This window comes from Callospermophilus lateralis, chromosome 5 (genome assembly GCF_048772815.1).
Source record: "Callospermophilus lateralis isolate mCalLat2 chromosome 5, mCalLat2.hap1, whole genome shotgun sequence".
Classification (NCBI taxonomy): Eukaryota; Metazoa; Chordata; class Mammalia; order Rodentia; family Sciuridae; genus Callospermophilus; species Callospermophilus lateralis.
Genome location: NC_135309.1, coordinates 44,942,347 through 44,966,793, shown reverse-complemented (window position 1 = coordinate 44,966,793; position 24,447 = coordinate 44,942,347). Strand labels below are relative to the sequence as shown.

The 24,447-nt window shown below is 37.0% G+C and overlaps 1 protein-coding gene across 1 annotated transcript in view; it reads left to right on the top strand.

The window, feature by feature from the left end:
* The first annotated feature begins 1,130 nt into the window (after positions 1–1,130).
* Positions 1,131–24,447, top strand: part of Trpc7 (transient receptor potential cation channel subfamily C member 7) — a 181,654-nt gene continuing 158,337 nt past the window's right edge. The window contains exon 1 of the mRNA XM_076857627.1: positions 1,131–1,171. Coding sequence (XP_076713742.1) covers positions 1,131–1,171 — 41 coding nt within the window. The remainder of the gene's footprint in view (positions 1,172–24,447) is intronic.

Genomic DNA, 24,447 nt, shown 5'->3' with positions numbered 1-24,447 from the left:
ATCCCAGCCTTCCCATGTTTTGAGAGCCGTCTGTGGGCACTTTGCAGCCTAGTGAGTAGAAGAATATGGTGTCTGGGAACTTCCAGTGGACGTCTCCTCTGGTTGACTGCCCAGACACACTGGGAGCCCTATTCAAGCTTTGCCCCAGGTCCCACACAGCACTGGAGGTGGGGTGACCCGCAGTAGCAGCACAGCCCCTCTGAGATGGGTGTGACCTACCAAGATACCAATCAACCTGCTGACTGCAAGATATCATGAAGCAAGACTCCACCCCTGAAACTTTATCCTTGCCTTTGCAGTACCCTCTTAAATAAACCACAGGAGCCATTTTCTAGTTGTCTAGCTCCAGCTCCGCTCTGGAGTGGACCTATCAGGGGCTCCAACTTTTTGAAGATATCTTTCTGACTTTGTCTTTTGTTTGTCACTAATTATTCTAGACTTTAATTTCTTAGGAGGCTTATACCTCCGAACAGGCAAGAATTCCCTGGCAAGGTACTGTTCCCCTGCGTGATACCCATATACTCGTTCTATGACATCAAACAAGTTTCTTAGCCTCTCTGAGCCTTGATTTCTTCATCAGAAAAATAGAAAATAAAAATACACCCACATCACAGATTTTTATAATGGTTAAGTGACTTATTGCACATCAGGAAATCAGCACAAGGCTGGAACACATTGTTCAAGAGCTTATGACTGACCTCTATGTGTTGGTTAATGACAGTTCATGCTACCAACCTTCTCTTAGAAACTGGTAACTCACATTATCCACTGCCTCCACCTGTCGGGTACAGAGATACTCAGTTTCACATCTACAGTGGAGTGTTCTTCTCCCCAAAAGAACATAATATGCAAGACTTTCATAACCTGGTCCCCTCCTGTCTCCAGTACATGTAACTTTAACTATCACTCTTCAGCTACATTTTCCCCTCCCCACAAAATAGTAGGTTTCACACTTTGCACCTTTGTGTGACCATTTTCTTGGTATGGAATACCCTTTCCTGGCATCTCACTCCTTTAGTTTTTCCTTCAAGCATTGCTTTCTCTGAAAGCCTTTCCTGATATACTCTCCCACTCCAGACTGGATCAGGTGACCTCTTATGAGCTCTGGAAGGCTCTGTCCTTTTCCCATCATGGCCCATGTCACACTGAACTTGAATGACCTGTGTGATAGGTAAGTGTCTCAGCCTGCAATTTAATTGTGTGTGTGCGTGTGCGCATGCACACACACATGCGCACGCACACACACACAGAACCTTTCCTTTATTACTAAATAAATGGACTTAATTTCCATTTGACCTCCCAAATAATAAACTCAGTCACTCTAAGTGACACCATTTAGGACAGTTAAGATCTTTTTAACCAACTCAAGCTTACTCCCAGTCCCTACACCTTCCCCAACTTGAATTTGGGCTCTTGGTTCTTGGTGTTATGGCATAATCAGGGGTGGGAAAGGTATAGATGGGGCAATTACCCTTTGGTTGTCATTATTAATTCATGCTGGAATGACGAGATGCTGCCCATTTCCTCTGGCTTTCTATTATATATCTATAGTGGTCTTAGCCCCATGATCTTCCTCTCAAATTTCAATACTATCTTGAGTTCTCTTTTTTTCTTTGGTGCATGGGAATCACTTCCTATTCTCCATGCAAAGCTGAGCTCTAAAATGTTTTCTCAAAGCTATCTATCCTAGATGTTCCACATACCATCTCTAGAAAGTTAAGGACAGATATACTTTCTACTCAAGGTTGTCCCCAATCTGCCAGGATAAGCTCTCAATTCCCTACACATCCTCACATTCTCTCTGAGCACTCAGTTCTGAGTGTCAGGGGACCTGTAGTAGGGGAACAGCACCCCGACTTATTTCTATTGTTTCCTTTCTAGCTCTCTGCCATCAGCCCAGAAAATCTTTACCTGTTATGAAACAGGAGGAAAAACACACTTCTGATTGATCTAATTCTTTCAAAGCAAAGACTTTGGGAATCTAAATTCCTATGCTCTTCAAATCCAAAAACGTTCTTTCAAACTACTGTCTGCTCCTCGAGTTTTCAAACATATTTAGAAACTCAAAAGCCAGGGCTTGACTTATATCTTTCTGTATTCTCCCATAACAACCCTTCCCAGAGGCACACACACAAAAAAGAATGCCTCAAGATCTAGTTTGAACAGAGAATAAGCTATAGGATTAAAAAGATGAAGAAGAAGTAGGAATTCAGAATAATTAAATACATAGAAATGGTATCCCACTACCTCTGTTAACTCTTTCTGATTTGAGCATTTTGAAACCAATTATTACATTTGTTTCATTCTTACTATGTCCTTAGTAAAATGTTAGTTTAAAATAAAGCATATGAAAGGTGACTGATTTTTGTTTACAGTTCTTGGAATTTCAAGGAATAAATACCATAATTGATTATTAAATGGAATTTGGGTAAATAATACAAAGGAAGCAAAACTCCCTGGAAAAGCTTTAAAGGTGGTAAAATCAACCAAATGACTATTCTTGGCTTTTCTGTATAACTTTTATTTTAAAGCCTTTCCTAAGAAGTGACCATGGGTCAGACACTTTCCAATGCTTTACATATATTATCTAATGTAATCACATTATAGAAAAAATGGAATCTTCTAAGGATCAGTAGTCCTGGTGTTTGGGGCCTACTTTTTCACTGGGTGATGGGAAGGCTCTCTCCTCTGAAGTGCCTGCCACCCTCAAGGCTCCTCAGTTCAGGTAGAATACCAGGGGCTGGAATGTCACAGGAACTGAGCATCTTTCCTGGCATCTGTGGCTCTGACCTCATTAAATCTGCAAGTGAAAAACCTGGAAACATATTTATCACTTCATCACCTGTTTTGTATGATCAACTCTTGCACTGAGATAAATCCATGGAGGTTAATATGGGGAAACTGGTTATAATTTCAGGAAGGCTCTTTGAAAACTCATATTGCATTTGCCCTGAGGCTCATAATTTGACTTTCAATCATCACAGCTGAAGGACATAGCATGAAAATTTTATAGCAAAAAGAAAATTTGTGAACCAGAAGTAACCTCCTTTATCAGTTTAATTATTTTCTTTTCCTTTTGTTTATTGATAATGGGGGTTGAACCCAGAGCTTTGCATATGCTAAGCATGTGTTCTACCACTAAGCTACATTCCCATCCCCAACTATTTACTTTTAAAGAGAAAATATGGAAATATAATTCACAGATATATTGTTCCTCAGATTTAGCATGGAGAGCAAGATGGCTATGCTTTAAAAAAAAAAAAAAAACCTTAGTGGTGCTTAACCACTGAGCCACACCCCCAACCCTTTTTTGTATTTTATTCAGAGACAGGGTCTCACTGGGTTGCTTAGTGCCTCACTAAGTTGCTGAGGCTGGCTTTGAATTCATGATCCTCCTGTCTCAACCTCCTGAGCCACTGGGATCACGGGTATGCACACACCTGGCAAGATAGCTATGCTTTTGAAAGCCAAATATACTCATTTATTCAGAATCATCCTTAGGTTATGGTTGCCCAGCTAAATTGCCAAAGGGGCAATTTAGTGCAGGCAAATGACTGCTAGACTTGGTCAAGACTCAAGCTCAGGCCAAGAGTCTTTTCCACTTCACTTGCTAAGTCACTGTCTTCTCATCTGGAGATTGCAATATCCACCCTACCAATAGTACATCAGTTGCTCCATGTGAAAGAGTTGTGTGTCCTGTGACGCACCATGTCCTCATGAAGGAGAGAGGGCAACCTGACTGCCAAGCTGACGATTCCTGTCCTTCTTGTAGGAGTGATAGAATCACAACTAACACTTTTAGAGCACTCTCCATCTACCAACACTGCCCTAAGAGTTAGCTCATTTAATCCTCAAACAATCCCCAAGTGGTGGCTACTATTACTATTCCCATCTTATGGATAAGAAAACTGAGTCATGGAGAGGCTAAGTAATTTGCCCAAAATAGTAAATTCTAAAGCTGGGAGTCTAACCCAGGCCATCCTGCTCCAAAATTCCTTCTCTGAATACCCATGGTCAAGATATCTTCCAACCCCACTCACATCTCTATCCTTTGACCTACTCTAAAGCCACACTTCTTTAAGTCCTACAGTAACTGAAAGAAATCTCCAGAACTGAGTCTCCCTGGGATCTTGAGCCACTACTCCACAAAGAGCTTTTATTCAGAATCACTGTATATCCTACAGACATAGAACTTCTGCTTGGTGGCCTTCTTCTGGAGTCATGAAGAGCAAAGTGAGTCCCTTCCTCCTGTGAATGGCTCAAACACTGAAGATGATTATTAATTCCCTGTAATTCTTATTTAAAGACTAAATATCCCAGATGCTTCAACACTTTATGCCAAGAATGTTCCTGGGTCTTTTGCAGATACTCACTTCCCATCTCTTTGTTCCTGTTCCTGTCCACTGACTATGACTGGACATACAACCACAAGGGTAAAATCTGTCTAGGACAGAGGCCAGGACTGCATTTAGCAGGATTGTCTGGACGCCATACACTACTAGGACAACTAACAGTCATGCTTCATTTTCACTCACCCATGTATTCATCTGAACTCAGTTTGCCTCCAAGCCTGAGAAATCTCTAAGATATGGAAGCCTCTTCCTGGTAGAGAACGACTTTTCTAACTGAGGAAGTTTCAGTCAATGTCCATGCCCTGAGATGAATCACTTTGTCTTTAGATTCACCCTCCCCATCCCCCCAACCGTGATTCTTCTCATTCGCCTTCCTTTAGGCCTCTTTCCTTCAGCTTCTTCAGTCAGACATTCATTCATTTCTTCATTTACTCATATATATGGAGACCATAAAAAAACTGGCATGCCAGAAATCAAAGTCATAAAATATTAGAACTCTTTAGGAGTTCTGAAGAACATTGAGGTTCACTATTATTTTAATGCTGTGTAGAAGACAGACATGCTTTGGAGCATGCTTACCACTTGATAAGTTCTTGCTAAATTTAAATATAGGGGTATATGTATATGATATGTATATGATATGAAATCATCTTCAGCATTTGAGCTTTTCCCAGGAGGGACTCACTTTGCTCTTCATGACTATATATATATATATATATATATATATATATATATCTCCACACACATATGTAGACATATATGATTATCTATAATGTTTCCAAATACTTTTTGAAAGGAAGTTAATAGGAAATAGTGCCTATTTTGTGGGATTTACATTTACATTTTCATCTTGTAACCTGCTCACCACCCATCTCTGTGTTCCTCTGACTTTGTTCCCTAGACATAATTAAGAGAGTAAAAAACTCATGCAATTTTCAAAGAAATGTCTAGATAAAAAATCATTTGTATATTTTTCTCAAGGACATTCTTTATTCTGCTTACTTGCTGACTTTGGGAAGATGTTGGCTACCAAAGTTTATTTCAATAATAATTTCTTTAGATGAAGGGTTTCCTTTGATTTCCTTTGAATTCATAACATTTCTCTGTGCAACAAATTGTTTAACCCTCAGTCAAGAACAAAGAATCAAATTGTTGTTAAGTCAATCTGTAATCTAAAAGGTTATTGACAATTATAAATTATTTTTTAGATCTTAACTTTTAATAAAGTTTACCTCTCTCTTTGTATATACTATATCACACAACACCCCAAACTCTTACTTTGCTCCTGATTCTGTGAGTTGGACAGGTTCAGTGTAGATGGTGTGTGTTTACCACACTTGGAGTCAACTGAGATGATTAAGTAAGCAAGAGAAGACTAAGGGCACATTGTTACTTGTCTGGGAGCTTGGTGTTGGCAGAGGCTGGGTGCCTAATTCTCTAGGTGGCCTCCCTTGCCAGATAACTTCTCTGAAGCAGAATTGCCTAGATTTCTTTATGTAGTGGCTGGCTTTTGAGAGCAAAAGCAGAAGTTATAAGATCTTTTAAGGCCTGGGCTGGAAGGTTTCAGAACATCACTTCACTATGTTCTCTTGATAAAATCAAGTCACAGGTTAAGTCCAGACTCAAGGGTAGGGAAATAAAACCCAGCTCTGGATGGGTTAAGCAGCCAAGTTTGCAAAGAGGTACAGACGTAAGAAGGCATGATTTATTGGATGCTATGTTAAATAATCTGCTACAAATAGGTGCTCCAAATGGATGTAATTATGTTACTCAGATAAGTTGCTACTCAGCCAAAGCTCAAAACCGTCATGAGATGTGATCTAAAGAGTTCCATCAATCCAGGGTGTACTTAGCAGAACTCAAAGATGTCTACTAGGGAAATAATGTGACTGGAAAAGGCATTCCTTGAGGTCACCCGAGTTTGAAGGAACAGAAAATGGCTGAAATGGGGATGATCTTCAAGGTCCAGCATATGGGCTTGCTAGCCTGAAAGGCCTGGGTTCAAATGTCAATTTTGCTACTTCCTAGTATGGAGCAAGATCTATGAGCTTTTTTATTTCCTCAAGTACAAAATAGGTGAAATATTATTATAAACCTCACAAAAACTTGTGCATAAGTTAAAGTGTTTCGGGTATAGTGCTCAGCAAAGTACCTGATACAGAATTAGAGCTTAATAAATGATGGATGGTTCCCATCATTTGGAACTAATGATGGTTCCTCATTAGAGGAATATATGAAAATGTTCATTCTATTTCAATGAAGGTGGTTAATTAAAAGGAAGTCTGGGCTTTTGTTGACCTAGAGACAAGAGTGAAATTCAAAATATTGAACAATTTGTTTAGCCCAATCAGAACTGATAGAGTCTTATGGCTAAGGCAGGACTTGTGGTCTCCTGATATGCTAAGCATTAATACATGAGTTGCTGGATTTGGAGAAAGTTCAGGTGATCTCAGCAGCCAGATCAGAGCAGGCTAGTGGCAGAGGAGCCTTGAAGAGCTTGGAGCAATGGCCATTTATGAGCCAATAAAGATATTTCAGTACTGTAATCCCAAGCATGGCCATGCAGGTACAGACCAGCTAGAACAATAATCCTGTTTAGGAGCAAGAAATGCTAAGGCTTTTCTTGTACAAGTAAGCATGGAAGAGAGGAGCCAAAATCTCATCACTTATGCCTGAATGAGTAGAGTTCAGTTGATACCCAACTCAAACTCAAAACAGTTGATACCCAACTCAATTGATACCCAATTCAAACCAAGGAACTAAAGAACCATCATGCACAGAATCTAAAAGCCGGCAAGCCAGGAACAGCAGATCAATGGCAGTCAAGAAACAGCAGAAATGGGCATCACAGGGGTACAGGTAAGGAGGGTTGAAGGCTAGGCTCTGCTATGGATAGAACTTATTAGGGTAGAGACACAAAGTGCCAGAAGCCAGGTAGGCCAGCAAGGTAGACTGCTTTGAGTAAAAGGGGGGGTGGGGTGTGGTCCTTGGGAAAGTTTCACACAACTGCTAGCAAATTCAAAGATATATGCTTAGTGATATGTGGGCTCAGACAAGAGAAACTGTCCTGCCTTTGAGGAACTCAAAGTTCCTCATGTGTACAGTGACCAGAGACCTCCTTGTTCCATTCCTTAAGGGGCATGTCCATAGAAGCCAGTGATTATAAGAAGCAAGAGGCTGGAGGGTGACCTCCAAATGGAAAGAGCAAGATGAAGGCCATAAATATGCTCTGGGTGTGAGGTAAGTACCTGATATGGAACCTATCCTGAGCTAGGAGTGGGAGACCAGGGCAAATTAGGAAGGCTTTGCCAGGAATTCACTGATTTATAGGAGTAAAAGTCTTATAAGCCTATCAAATAAAGTCTACTTTCCATTCCTAGCAGTCAAAGCTTAGCTCCAACTTGCTTTACCCTCATCTCTCCAAAATGGAATTGCAAGGAATAGGGAAATGGACAATACATATGCCATGGGGTATTTAAGAGGAGTAAAAAATGTCCATGCGTATGTGAATCACAAACTCAGAGCCTGGTCCATAGTCTCCACTTGATAAATGTCATGTCATGGTGTTTCCACCACCGGGTGCAGTTGGGGAGTGATGCATGGCTCAAATTTTCTCAGTCACTCCAATTCATGTACCCCTGAGATGTGTTTGTCCCAGGAGTCATCATTTTCTCATTCCCCCAAACCACTATAGAGGCTAGCAGAGCCCTGATTATGTCATAGGTTTTGTGAGAATTCATAGAGATCATAACTATTGTGTGCTTAGCTCAGTGTTGACAAGGATTATGTGTTCAATAAATGTTCATTGTCACCACTTTATTGCTGCTAGTGTACACACACACACACACACACACACACACACACACATCTCTATAAGAAAAAATTCCCCTCCTGTCAAACCAGATGGCATGATGAACATGGAATGTGCATCCCTTCTCTAAGCCTTTGCTCAGTTTGCCTAGTGCACTCTCTGACTTACTTTAGGGTGGTATAAAGCCTTCCCATCCTCCAAATTCATCTTCACATTCTCTGTAAATCCTTCCCTGACAACTCTCACCTTCCTCCTTTGAAACCCCAGAGCATCGCTTGTCAGCATAATTCACTTGACAATTAACCACGCTGTCTTCTTGCAGTTCCCCTATTGTAGTTAAACCAACTATGTCTGACTTTATACCTTCCTCCCTGCTTATGAGCCTTCAACCCCTAGCTCATGGATGCTGAGATTCTGTAGTACCTAGCCCAGTATCTGGCACTGCGATACTAGGTGAGTTCATTTGGAATCACATGAGATATGGTAGTAACTTGAGAGTTAAAAGCAAAGTGCCTAATGAAGGTTCTGGGATGATTATGAAAGAAACTGCTAAAAGAGAAAGAGCATCAGCACATCAATTGATAAAAATATGTACTTCCAAGTACCTGTGCAGATAGTCTAAGCAGGAGGTTTGTGCCTTTGTGTTGTTTATTTTTCAAGCTGGCCCAAAACAAAACCAAGCATCCTGTTGAGCCCCTGGGACCTTCACAGTGCAGCACTGAGGAATTGTTTCTTAGCTTAGGAATTATGGAGCAGGGCCTGAATTAGCGATTCTTTTGAAACTGGGGAGAGATGAACTCTTGCTCCACACCTTGTGCCTCTCTCCCTCATCTGGAACCTTATGCATCAAATAAACATGCACTGACTGCTATGAGAAGAGAGAAGACGACATTGAACCCAGATAAGTGAGATATAGACCTAACCTGAAGAAGCACTGGGTCAGCAAAGGAGACATTTGTATATACACAGATTTTTGCTCAGCCAACACAAAGTGCCAAAGCTCCATCCACATCAGAGACAAATTCTAAATGGGCACAGAAGGACAGATGGTTCAGGTGGACTTCCATCTCCTATATCTCTCTCTTTCACTAACAAACCCTTATTTACCTCCAAGATTGATTCCAGTCCCAATCCCTGGAGGTTTTTCTCCATTCTCCAGCCTCAGGAACCATTCTTCTCTTAGGATCATTCAGCCCTATCTGTCAATTCTACGCTGCCTCACATGGCATTTTGCATTGGTGCTGCCAATATCCTACCAAGGTTTGCTTCTCATTTCATGAGATGCTGAAGTGACTGTCTCTGGAGGCATCACTGAAGCCCAATTTCAAATATTTATGTTCATCACAGAAGCCACATTGATCAACTACATCATCATAAATGAATGGTATAAATACAAATGTAAGATCAATCTGTATTACCAAGAGGCCACTTCATTTGTCTGTTTTAAATGTGTGCAATCTACTTTGAAAATGAGTCCTACTGACAAAATCTAAACAAAATATAAGTTTGAAAAAAGACTCCTTCCCATCACATATCTGGCAATTAACCACTAGTGTTCTGAAGAATATGTGCATTTTTGTCTTATCTCCCAATATATGATAAAAATAATAGTAATAAAAATAAGTAAGTGAAAAACATATATGATCACCCACGGTGTTAGATTTCTACTGCTATGACAAATACTTGAGATAAACTAATTAAAAGGAGGAAAGGTTTATTTGGGCTCATGACTGCAGAAGCTTCAGTACATGTTTGGCTGGTTCCCTTGTTTTTGGGTCTGTGGAAAGGCAGAACATTATGATGTGCAGCATGTAATGGGGAGAATCTGCTTACTTTATGATCAAAGAGAAAGGAAGAAGCCAGGGTCCCAATATGCTATTCAGGGACAATGGCCTAACTTCCCCCAAAGGCCTAACTTCCTCCCTCTAGGCCTTACCTCCTAAAAGATCCACCACCTCCTGACAGTACCACAAGTTGGTGACCAAACCTTTAACATGTGAGCTTTTGGGAAACATTTCAGATCCAAATTATAACAGACAGAATTGATTATTGTAGAGGGGTTGGGTTTTTTAAATATTCTGTAAATTGAATACAATTCTAGAAGCAACAGAAAAGGGAAACTATGGGTTCTGTCTTTCTGAGAGAGGAGAAAGGAGTTCTCCTGATTATTCTCTAATCTGAGGAACTGGACCAGTTCACTTCAGAAAAGTGTTCAGAGAACAGGGGGAAGTTTTGACATCTTTTTCTAAGCATTTATAGAATGATGTCGATCTGCTCTGTCCCCCTAATCCATCCTGACCCTGATAAAAATCAGTAATCCCCAAGGTATCCCTGGCATTTCACCTTCCCTCACCAAGGTGGCTGTTCTTAATCAAGTGAGTGTCACACATCTCCTCCTCCTAAAGAGCCTGCAGTATTTCCTCTGGTTTGTGAAGTCTCATCTATGGACTGTTAAGGGTTGTAGTTCACGAAGTTACCTTCACTAGTAGGGATCAAGCACCAAGAATTGTCATGAATTATTGCTGGTATGTTTTCAATTATTTAACACCACAAACTCTTGTAGAGAAATACTACAAAGTAATTTAGCATAGAGGATAAATGCATTCTCGAAATACGTAAATTGTTATTTCTAGTTTCTCTGCTGACTTATTGGAAGACCTTGGGAAAGTAACTTAATCTCATGAAGCTTCAGTTTCCTCATGTTTTAATGGAAGAAAATATTCAATAAGTTCCTTTTAAGAATTTTGGGTGTTAAATAAGACAATATATATAAAGTTCTCAGAGAATATCTGGCATTAAATAAATGTTAACAGTTATTTTTAATTAGTGAAGTTTAGAAATTATTTGCTTTTATAAGGTTGAATTAAGAAGGCTTCACTCTCACTGGCCCACTTTGTAGAATGATAAGGAAAGGCTAGGGTTCTAATTAGGCTGGGAAAATTACTTCCAACATGAGGAATACCAAGAAGACTGTCATATACACATCAACATCATTCACTGGGTGCTGGTGTGTGGAGGATCCAGACATGCTCCTCTGGGTAATTCCACATGTGTCTCTTTGGAGGGAATTCTCAAGGCTCAGTGTTGATTTCCTTCCTTCTTTTCATCCTCTCTGTCTTCTGTTCTCCTTCTCTTCCTTCCTTCCTTAACTCAGTGATCTTAGCTATAGTCCACAGATGTCAGGATGCTGAATAGTAACAAGCAAGCTTTGGAATCAGAGAGATATGGGTCACAGCTTAGTTTAACAGCAAATTATGTGATCATGAATTAGTTACTTAAATCCTATCAAGCTCATTTTTCTCTTCTGTAAATTGAGACAAATAATACATACCTTAAATTGTTAATTCAGGGATGAGTAAAAAAATAATATATGTAAAGCATATGGATTTTTTTCCTGTATAGCACTAAGCAAAATTACCTCTAAACATCAATTTCCTCATGAATATGAGGATTAAAATGTTCTGAGTTTTTTATACTTTTATTGAGTCACAATTGACTCATGATACACGGTATCTCTTTAAAGAATAAAATTTTGCAATTTTTGACATATGTATACACTCATAAAACCATTACAATAATCAAGACAATGTGCATACCCTAGTGCCATATATAGCTAAAAAAATATCAAAAATAAATGATACAAAGAAAAGAATTTTATAGTAAAAAATAGTGACCTGGTCTCAAATTCTAGCTGGGTTACTGTCATAAAGTTACTAACTGACCTAGACTTCAGTTACTCTAACAACCTTAAAAGTTTTGTGGGTTATACGAGCTAACACACATATGTTTCTACCAAAATAATGCCTGTCACATAAAAGATGTTTGATAAATGCAGGTAAATGCAGGAGGGAATTGCTCTCCCCTGCTTCTAGAAAAGGAAAACTGCCATGGATATTGCCAAATATGCCCAGAAAGAAATTTTGTATTGTATTTTTTCTTTTGCTTATTTGAAGATAATAATTTGGGTTATAACAGATGGGATTGTATATATCTTTTCATTTTTCACTTATGTTATAAATACACATAAATCTTGGCCTGTGCACAATCATGATTATATTTCAAGATATGGCAAACATAGCTTCTTCAAGTGTCTTAGAAAAATAATAATATAGAAATAGGAAAAAATAATGTGAGTATATCCAACCATCCCAAAAGTTGCTTCCTATATCTTTGTAATCTTTTTCTCTGCCCCTTCCCACCCCCACACAGGAACTTAGGGAACCATTGATTTAATATCACTATACATTAGATTCAATTTCCTAGAATAAGATAAATGAAAACATAGAGGGTGTACTCTATTTTTTTCTGCCATTTTTCATTTAACATAATTATTTCAAGAGTCATCATAATGTAAACCCATAGTTTATCATTTTAATTGCTGAGTACTATTCAATAAATATTTTTTCATTCTTTAAATTTTAACCTTCCTGTGTCTTTATACTTCTTGTAAGCAACACATTGTTGGGTCTCTTTTTATCCAATTTCATAATCTTTGCTTTTTAATTAGGATAGTTACATTATGAAATAATCAATATAATTTAAGTTTTTCATCTTGTTATTTTTTCTTTTCCTTTATAGTACTGGGAATTGAATCCAGAAATGTTTCTACCACTGAGCTGAGCTACATCCCCAGGCTTTTTCTTTATTTTTTTATTTTGAGACAGGATTTCATTAAGTTGCTGGAGCTGCTCTTGAACTGTCTTTCTTCTGCCTCAGCCTCCCACGTAGCTGGGATTATAGGTGAGTAGCACTGTGTCTGGCCCATTTGTTCTTTGTTCTCTTTGTCTTTTGTCTTTTCTTGGATTTTGTGATTTCATTAGATTTTCTTCATTCTTATTAGGTATTACTCTTATAATATTTCAGTGATTGCATTGGTGTTTATAGTATATGTCTTTATGTTATTGCAGTTTACCTTCAGTTGATATTATACCACTTCACACAGAATATGAGAAACTAATAATCACATACTTCCATTTCTCACCTTTCAGTTCTTATGTTATTATTGTTACATTTACACATATATACAATACTTTCTCAATATATTAAACTTTCTATTAGATTATTATTTTGTTTAAAGTGACAATTACAGTGGCTGGGTGTGGTGGCACACGTCTATAATTCCAGCAACTCAGGAGGCTGTGGCAGGAGGATTGAAGTTCTTTATTCTTGGTTATGGATTCAGATTTCCACCAGGTATTATTGTCCTTTTATCTGAAGAACTTTCTTTAGCATTTCTTGTCACGTAAGTCTGCTCATAATAAATCCTTTTTGCATCTAATCTGACTAAAATATCTGTATTTTGCCTTCATTTTGGAAAAACTATTTTTACCAGAATTCTAGGTTTATACTACTTTTCCTTCAGTCATTTAAAGATGCTGCTTCAGTCTTGTCAATTGCATTGTTCCAATGAGAACTCTTCTGGTATCTAGATCTCTGTGTCACTATACTTGATCCTACCTCTTATTTTCTTTGGACTACTTTTATGTTTTCCTTTTGTTATTGGTTTTGAGAAATTTAACTATCATGTGCCTTGCTATATTTTTACTTTTATTTCTTGGACTTTTGGTTAATTTTGTTTCTTATATTTGTGATGATAACATGAGAATACCTCATCTGGAGTTTTAAATGAAGAAACAGCCTGCAGGTATCAAATATAAGGCAGTGTATAACTACAAACAGTCAATCTGGAACATTTTCCTTTTTAGTTTTCCTTGGCCAAAGACTAAAATCAGAGATGGTACAAGGCAAATGAACCTTGTATACCAAAGATCGCAAACCTTTGGTTTGGATCATTCTAGTATGGATTTCAAGTAATGGGTGATAGATAAGGCAGATTCTTTTAGGTTCCATTAACAACAATAACAACAACAAAGATGTATTACAGAAAAAAGTAAGAGACCAGGCTAGATGAATGAAGGATTCTGACAATTTGGCACACTAAATGGAATTTTTCTAAGATGTTTCAAAAATGTTTCCCCAGACTGACTAAATTGTATGGTATAGCTTTTTCTAAGAAATTTTAATGCACTGAGAGATGAGAAGGAGAATGGAGAAGAGGAAAAGGAGCAGGGGGAAAAGTGGAAAGAAAATTAAAAGTAACCAGGCATGGGTGTGCATACCTGTAGTTCCAGCATTTGGGAGGATCTCAAGTGCAAAGCCAACCTCAGCAACTTAGTGAAGACTTTAGCAACTTAGCAAGACCCCGTTTCAAAATAAAAAATAGAAAAAAGGCTGAGGATGTGGCTCAGTGGTTAAGTGCCTCTGGGTTCAATCCCTGGTGGGAAGGAAGGAAGGAAGGAAGGAAGGAAGGAAGGAAGGAAAGAAAAGCCCACATGTTCAGATTTATGACTGCATTCTTAAATTCTAGCTTTGCACATATGGCTTCAGAATACCTCTGTTATCATTCTTGGTCTCTTTCACAAGTCTACATTCAGTCTTTTAGAATAGCTGCAAATGATTCTTCAGATGTACCAGGATAGCTGCCCTAAGAAAAGATTTTTTAAAATGCCTTTATCACAGTAAGTCATACAAATTGGTGTGGAAATAACAGATCTAGGTCTAAAAGGAGAAATAATTATGTTTCTAAATTGTAAAATTTTTTCTATATCCTTTCTGAGCAAGAGGAACAAAGTTATAAAAGAGAATTCTAAAAGGATTTCATGAAGAACCCATTCATGCCTGCTGGCAGAGACAACAGCTGAACCTGGGCAAAGCAATATGGTTTTGGCAAAGCACTGAATCATGGTACAGGCAGAATGGATACAGATGGCAGAAAGGAGCTTCTTATACCACTGTTGATGCAGATAAGCTTCCCGCTACTGAAAAAATCATAGAAATACTTGATAACATTCTTCACAAAATGTAAAATTCAAAGCTAAATGTGAAAGAAGAAAAGGAAACCCCCAAGTACCAGAACTAATAGGCAGAGCCGTAAGAGGAAGCTGTTGCCATGGTGGTAAAGGGAGTGTGGGACCAGATATAGGTTCTAAAGGTTGGCAGTTGGGGTTTTAAAATGCACACAGAAACCCAAGATTACAAAGTAACACAGCCCTCAGAGGATACACAGTCATCACACTGACAGAGGCTCTAATCACAGGGCTACAGAATCCTTGCTGTATACAGTATAATACTGTATATAGAGAGAGTATTATAGATACTATATATAAGTAAGATAAAGAGAACTATGTATTATTATAGATGGTAAAATTATACCAAAATATATTTTTTCCATTCTGTAGTATTTGGGTTATTTCTGATCTTTGTTAATATAGACATTTCTGCTATGAAAAGTCTTAAACAAGTCTCCTGATGCACAAAAACTAGAATTTCCTTAGGTTATCCATCTAGGAGTGGAATCTCTGTGTCATAAGGTACTAAAAGTTGGTTACAAAATGATTTTTTCAATTTTCAATAATTGATGGGCATAACATTTATTTTGCTTTATAATGTGCAATTGTTTGATTACTAATGGGATTAATCATTTTATATGCTGATTGGCCATTTGAGATCTGTTTTCTGTGAAGTACCAGTTTAAACTTTGTCTATTTTGCTATTGAGTTTCTAAGGAGTTATTTACATAGTGTAGGTAACAATTATTTGTCAGATTCATGTATTGCAAATATCTTCTCTCCTTTTCTAAGTATTTTTCACTTACTGGGTTTTGATGAACAAACTTTTAATTTTATTGTAGTCAAATGAAAGTCTTTCCTTTATAATTTTAGATTTTTGCTCACATTTTAAGATTTTTTTAACTCAAGATCATCATATGTTTTCTTATACCCTAAAAGTTCATGGTTTGAACTTCTGCTTCAATTTTTAGTAAGATTTTGAGAAGGAATTTAAGTATACTAGTTGGCCCCTTATATCTGCATTCATAAATCCGACCAATTGTGGAACAAAATATTCAGGAGAGATAACTCTGTCTAAACATTTTTAGATTGTCTTCTTATCATTATTCCCTAAATAATACAATACAATAACTATTTGCATAGCATTTACATTGTATTTGGTATTATAAGTAATCTAGATATAATACATATAGGAAGATGTGCATCAGTTATATTGAAATACCATTTTTTATTAGTTATTTTTGTTTCCATATTTTTATTGGTGCATTATAGTTATATATAATGATGTGATTTGTTGTTTTATATTTATACATGCACAGAATATAAATATAATTTGACTGTGGCTGAGGTTGTAGCTCAGTGGTAGAGCGCTTGCCTAGCACGTACAAGGCACTGGGTTCAATTCTCAGCATCTCATAAAAATAAATTAAATAAACATCCATCAACAACTAAAGAACTTTTTAAAAATATAAATAAATAAATAGATAGATAGATATAATTTGACTAATATAATTTGACTTCCCACCAAAGACCAGTTGAGATAGGAGACATGAGCCTTTGCAGGTTTTGATATACTTAGGCCAGGAGAAAAGTATCCCGGGACCAGTCCCCCATGGTTACAGAGGGATGACCATATACTCTTCATATGCAGTGGTCCCAGTACCCATTATTATACTTGTCCTTTCCCTCACTGATATTTTGTCTGAAATTCAGGCTTAATGTATATGAAATCTATTGATCTATTTTTTATCTATATATTCACAAAATTATTTCTTATAGCTTTAAAAAATCTTGATTTCTGCTAGATAAACCCCCTCCACCAATTTTTTCCCTTTGAAAAGTTTTGATGATCCTTGGCCTTTTGCTGTTCCATACAAATTTATAAGTAACTTAACTCCAAAAACTAAACAAACAATACTGCCTACCCCCGAAACCACAGAGAGACACAAATCTGGGATTTTGTGTTGTTTTTAAGTTTAGTAAAGCAAAATTTTAAAAAGAAAGAAAATACTAATGAAAATTTACATAATAATATTAATGACAAATCATAATGAAATAAAAGTCATCTTTAAAGATAAAATAGAATCTTAACATAAACATTCACCAGAAAAGATATAAACTCTGGTCCAGTATAAATGCAACCACAACAGTCTCAAATGTATAAGAAAAATAAGTAGAATTGAGAGGGCAAATTGATCAAACAATTATCAAGGAATATATTAACACAGCTCTGTCAGAAATTGATAAAGTGGATGAAAAAAGTAAGGCGATAAAAAATTTGAACAACAAAATAAACAATATTGACCCAGCAAACACATGGTACAAATAAATACATTCTTTTCAATCATACATGGATAATTCACAAAAATTGACAATGTTCTGGACCATAAAAGAAGCTTCAACCAAGCAATCAATATTAAACACTGAGTTCTCTAACTACAAGGCAATAAAATTAGAAATCAATAGTGAAATCACAATTTTTTAATCATACATACAGCTCTCACAGGATTTTTCACAGTTTGCTAAGCCCTTGTAAAGAAGACCCAGCAGATGACTTGTCCCCTAAGAGTAAAGGAAAAAGAATTAACAATGGTGAATTAAGCAGATCCCAATGGAATTTTCAGCTCCATTACTTACTACCTGTGAATTTAAGCAAGTACAGAGCCTTCCAGTCACAATTATAAAGAAAAGTGGCTGTCTCATGGGGCTGTGTGAGGATTAAATAAGATAATATACAGCTCTTGACATAGTGCAAACCACATAGAAATATCTAATGTTTAGTTTTTTAGGTTTTATTTTTAGTTTGTTTCTTATATAATTTTGTTTAGTTGTTATTATTTCTATATTAACATTTGTTTTGCAGCATCACAAAGTGAATTTTTTTTTAGATTTACTATCATGGCAGGTCCATGCTGGACCTGCATTCCAATTTGGAGCACACTGGTTAAGCTTTGAAATAGGGTCCTTCTGTCGATATTAATATTATAAAATATGTCTTACTAAAGCTGTTAGCCTCACTTAGAAACTTAACCTTTTAAAGTATTATGCAATATTTTGTTAAATATTGTTAAATATCATGATATTTTTCAAATTTGGTCATTCATTCAGATCCAAAGAAAGCATTATTGTAAAAGGGGACAAGCAAAGAAGTTCCTTTCTAGCTCCTCAGACTTGGTTTCTCTGGGTATTCATGGCCCCAAAGGAGACTTCTTTCCAAATTTCCCTGTTTAAAATATCCAAAAACATAGTTCGAACTTGACCATCTCTTACTAAACTAATGGACTAGTGATCTTTTTCTCTACACCCTTGTAATGTCTTCCTTAAAATCCTTTGAAGCCTTTTGCGGATGGGCATGAAGCTGTGGATACCTGGAAATGCTGATGAACTAGCAACAAAGTGGCTTGGGTTAGAAATCTAACTATGTCTCATTTAATCACCTTGCCACCATCGAGCAGTATGTATGACAGGCCCAGCCCCACCTTTGCAGGGGAATGTCAGGTATTCTGGAGAGCAAAGGAAACGTGAAATGACATCTCTATGCCTGGCGGACATCTTCAGCTCCTCTATGCCCTGTGCTTCCTCCACCTCATGCCAGACAAATAGAAAGGGAGAAGGGAAAGTGGCACTGTGTAGGGAAAACAAGATGTGGAAAGTACTGCATAAAATCAAGTTAATAGCAGTTGAGAAGAAGAAAGGGGATCTGGGAAACTTGAAAGTTGGGCACTTATCATTGAATGTGCTGCAGGACTTTTCCAAGATACCTCTGGCAATAATGCCAAAGAGACATGGGTAAAGACTCCAGTTCACACAGAATGTACATTTCCATATTACAAAATAAAATTTCCTGATAAAAATCATGACTTCAAAGATTTGGGCCTGGTTTGGTGGCTCATACCTGTAATTCCAGAACTCAGGAGACTGAGGCAGGAGGATTGTGAGTTCAAAACCAACCTCAGGAACTTAGCAAAGCCCTAAGCAACTTAGCAAGATCCTGTCTCAAAAAAAAAAAAAAAAAAAAAAACTTAAAGAAAAAAGAAGAGCTGGGGATGTAGCTCAATGGCAAAGCATCCTGGTTTAACCCACAGTACAGAAAAAATGGTGATATGGGGGAAAACTTGTGATAAAATAATAAATTAAAAATAGTGTTTTCTTATTCATTAGCTATGTACTGCTTCATTTTATGTCATAACCAAGTGTTGCTACCTTTAGTGTCATAGACTGAATCCAGATTATGGGGATTTGTGAATGTCAAGGTTAAATATTGCATTTGTTTATGGTTCAATCTCCCTTATAAGGTCATGAACTCACTGGTGCAAGAGAGAACATGTCTAACTTTTCTTTTTATTCCAAAATCTTAAAACAATATGTTGTCTTAGAGGGTTCCCCAATCAACAACTTCTCTATCAGGGAGAATCCAGTCCAACCAAAATAAGATTTCTGTTTACATTGTGCTATGAATTATACTTCACACTTATTGCCTCATTACTGCAAACTGATTATGTTTCAGTGCTGTAGAGAAGGAAATTAAGGAAGAAAGAGGCCAAGTGATCACCCAGTATCACATCTTTAGCAAGCTTGGAGCCAACAATCAACACTCCAGGCAACCTGGTCCTATTCTATTTCCAATTACTACAATCTGCTCTCTCTCTCAGATTGCATTTCCACTGACTTTTTTGTATTATATTTTATATTGCATGTTATCTTTTATAAGGTACTATTTTTGCAGGTTATGTTCAAAATGTGAAAATTGGCAAGATGGCACACACTGATTTTGTAAATCAGTCAATGCCGGTATTAGAAATTATGAAAGTCACATTTGAAAAGTTATGTGATGTTTTGTCACCACATTTAGGAAAGGCTATCATTATAGCTTATAATCATTGATGGAGTGAAAACACCATCCTACAATTAGTCTGACTCAAAGAAGTTAACAGCTAAGAGAAGTATATATAAATATTCTACAAGGAGGTCTTGAAGCACCAAGCATAGACCTTTGTTTCCTCTTCCCAAGAAAATGGACTTTTACAGAGTTATCCTAGTAAGAGATGTCAAGCTTGAGCCATGTGGGACTTTGATCAAATTCATTACCTATTGTGTCTGACAAGACTCAATCAGAGAAGCAAAACCACTAAGGCAAATTAGATATATTAAGAGACACAATATAGCTATCTAACTTTATATTATTAGTGAAGTTGATTAAATAATCTCTCTTTAAGCTATTCTACCTGTTTCTGGCATGAGAGCCTGAAGTCTGCAGACAAAGCCACAAGTAAGAGAAAATGGATTTGAAATGCGGGAAGCAAGGGAAAACAGAAAAGGACTAGCATTCATTCCCTCTAAGCCTCCTACATTGATGATGAAGTCACCCTGCAGGGGAAGCATCCTTCATCGCAGCACTAAGCACATGTCTGGTCCAAGAATCACAGAAGCTAAAGGCAGACATACAGCAGGAGCTGGAAGTGAGCCTGCAGATCAGCTACAATGTGGCACAAAATACTATGGGCTGCAGGAGTTCCTCATTCCCTGCCCTACCCTCTGGACATCAAGAATATGCCTACTGCTTCACTTCCATCTCCACATCTCCTGAAAAATGCCTCTTGTGGTCCAACTGACCATTATAAAGTGAAAGGAATTCTGAGAAATGTATTTTCAACTAAGTTGACACAACATAAATCCACCGTGTCTATTCTTGAGGGCAGATCTAGTGCAAGAGGAATGTCACAAGATGTTCTGCCTAAGAAAGTACCTTTGATCCCAGCCATGGATATCATATAGGCAAAGAAATAGTACTCAAACAACTGGCTAAACATACTAAAGAAATAGTACTAAACACCCGACACTATTAACTTTGTTACCCTAGTTAATTCTTAATTAGTGATATGATTATGATCCTTATTTTGCAAGCAAATGTAGTGAAACTTAGAGACCTTAACTGGTTTGCTCAAAGCCATACAGCAGGTTGCAAATCCAGGACCCAATTCTCTTTGATTCCATAACTCCTGCCTGTCACCAATTCACTTTACTATTAGTGATAAAATGAGAAATAAAAAAATGATTATGTGTGCACTGGGGCATCATCATTATTTTGACCATAAAATCTAAGTGCTGCTATGGCTGCTGTTATAGAAAATTTGCTCAGTCATCACCTTAGATGAAAACCCCAGAAAAGAGTCAGACTCTTCATTGCATTGGTGCAGCCCTGTCTTTCCCAAGGTGGGCATGGAAGCAAGAGTTAAAACCACATAAAAAGTGACACCTGGAAGGGAGCCAAGAGCTGTCATTCCCCACCAACAAGGAAGGAATGAAGAAGAAAATAGGATAAAAAGTCTAGGAAGAAACTGAGAGAGGCAAATATCAGTTTGTAAAGGAAATGTTCAGCAGAAGTGAGGTGGGACAAAGAAAGGTGTGTGAGCAGAAGGAAGTACACGTGTATTGTCAAAAGGAATAGAAGGAATTGTCTACAGTGCTGAGCAGATCCAGAGCATGTAAGGAACCTTAGTGAGGGCCAGAATGGGAGACATCACTCAGTCAGATCTCTGTGAGCCTGCACTGACCAAGAGGGCCTTAACACCCCCAAGCCCAACCGTACCTTGGGCTTCTTTAATACATCCCAAAGCTCTTTATGCCTTTTCCTAGAACATTTACTTTAGAAAAATTTGTAATAGTTAATCCTTTCTCTACTCCATGGAGATGTAAATGTTTTTTTAAAACTTCTTACCAGTTTCACAAGTAGAATATCATCCTCAAGGACCTGGAAGCCCTGAATTGTAATGTAAATAACAAGGGAAATGGTACACTTATTTCCCAGTTCTCATGGGAGATTAGGAGCCTAAATTTCATGGGCAACTCAAAGTTGTAAGACTACCTCCTGTCAGGAAGATACAAAAAGTTTACTTTTCCTTTAGGTAAAGTCAATTAGCAATCAGAGGTGGACTATCACTCTCTCTTAAAAGCTTTCCAACCCTCTGTTTCAGCTGAATAGAGGTCTGACCACCTATAATTCTGACCTCTCTCCCCCATTGCAATAGGTTTGAATAAAGTCTTCCTTACCTAAACTTTGTCCAGTGACAAAGTTTGGCAGTCATAAGACCAAAACGAAATAGGTAGAAGGTTATCTTTGAGGAAAACTTTTATTATGCAAAGGAAGAAAATATCATCAACCAGAAAATGAATAACTCAAACATCTGGAGTGCCAAACTAAGAGAAAGTCAGCAAAGAGTTTTAGAGTGTTAGCTTTAGAGTGTTAACCAGATGCAAATTGGAGCCCTAATCCACCTCTTACTATTCATATAACACCAGAACATTATTTTGCTCTAAGGCACGGCAAAGCAGGCATGGTGATGATAGATAGCAGTGATGGTATTGAAACTTCAATGAACAGACCTGAAACAGATGAATCAAACCTAACTAGAAATAAATTATTCTAATTATGTACACAGAAGGTACTTTTCCTCTTGACTTTTTACTTTGAAATATTTTAAACTAAGTAAAAGAGCACAGCAAATAACCACATTCCCATTACTGAGATCAACCAGCTATTAACCCTTTGTCCTCCACCCCTGCGTTTGAAACTAACTTGCAGATTGGCCTTTGAAACTTCAACATCCACTTCCAGAGAATAAGGACATTCTCTGACAGAATTTAAACACACTATTACACCAAAAAAGATTTAATTATATTATCTGTCATGCAGACCATGCTTAAATTTTTGACAGTTTCCACAGTATCTTTTTCATTGTTTTTATTTTCTGATCCAGGATCCATTCAATGTTCATATACTTCTCTTGATTGTTCTGCCTCTTTTGTTCCTTTAAATTTGGGTACATTTGCATGTTTTTGTGTATAAGTCGGTTTTGCTTTTTATGATAGTGACTTGTAAAGATTCCAAGACAGTTATCCTGTAGGATAAATGAAATTCTACACATACTGTAGTTTTCCTCATTAGATTCAGGTTTCCCAATAAGTTTAGAATACATATTTTTTCAAATGCATATGGAACATTCAAGATAAGCCATAAATAAAGCTAGTATCAAAAATACAAAAAAAAATTACAGCAGATATTTTCTGATCACACTGATATTCAATTAGCAATTAGTAGCAATAAAATATCTAGAAAATCCCCAAGTATTTAGAAATTAAGCACACAAGTGATCCATATTTAAATATTTAAATAATCTACAAGTCAAAGAAGAAATTATAAGAAAAAAAGGGAAAATAAACTAAATGATATTGAAAACACAGCATTCTGAATATTTGTGGCATGCAGCCATGCACTGCTTAAAGGGAAATTTTGTAACTTTGTCAAATTGTAATGGCAAAGAAGAAAAGTTACAAATCAATGTTCTAAGCTACAAATTGAATCCAAAATAAACATAAAGAAGGAAATAACAAATATGAGTAGGAATTAGTATGGATAGAAAGTGGTTAAAAAGTGAAATCAGAGCTGTCCATTGTAAAAGGATATTTTCCTTTTATTTCAACTGAAATAAAACAAGACAAAATCAACAGTCAAAACTTCCTTGAAAAAAATTAATCAAATTGATAGACATTCACTAAGACTGGTCAAGGAGAAGAAATTTTAAAAACACAATTACCAATATTGAGAATAAAAAGGGATATACCATTGAAGTTCACTTAATGCAGATGATAAGATAATAAGAAAAGAGCACTGTGTCAATAAATTTGACCATTTAGATGGAAAAATTTCTCAAAAAACATAATTTACCAAAGTGGACCCAAGATTTAAATGAAATGGTTTTTTTAGCAAATATACTACCTAGTTGATTTTTTTACTTTCTGCTGCATTACCTCAGGAGGCACATGAGATTATCTCTCTCTTACAGATGCCAGGTTTGATTACTTGGTTAACATGTCGAACATCAGATGTATCTATTGTACAAGGACACTTTTCCTTTACCCCAAATAATCTCTGGGATGATACTTGGATATCACATAAATATCCTCTTCTACAACAAACTCCCAATTGTTTCAGCATTCCCTGATCAGTCATTACATTATTACATCAATTATTATATTAAGGTTAAAATGCTCCTCATTTTCTGATTGTATTGTTCCATTTACATTTACTAGCTAGCATTGTTTTACAAAAAGTGTTTTCTCTCTCCCCCTCCTTCCCTTCTCCTCTCTCTCTCTTTCTCTCTCTCTCTCTCTCAACATTATTATTATGAACTCACAAATTTAGTTTTTACTTAATGTATTATGATCAATTATCATCATTCTTTTTGATGTATAACTTGTCCCAAGTCAGTTTTTGTTTTTTTCTTTTTAATGATCCCATTAGTTTTTGTGCATTTATTTGCTTTTGGAACACCAGACTTTTCAGGTTTACTTTGTAAATTCCCTGCTCTGAGTCTGGCAACATTCATTTCTCTAAAGAGTTCTTAAGTGGTGATTGGTATTTAGAAATACAGATCTA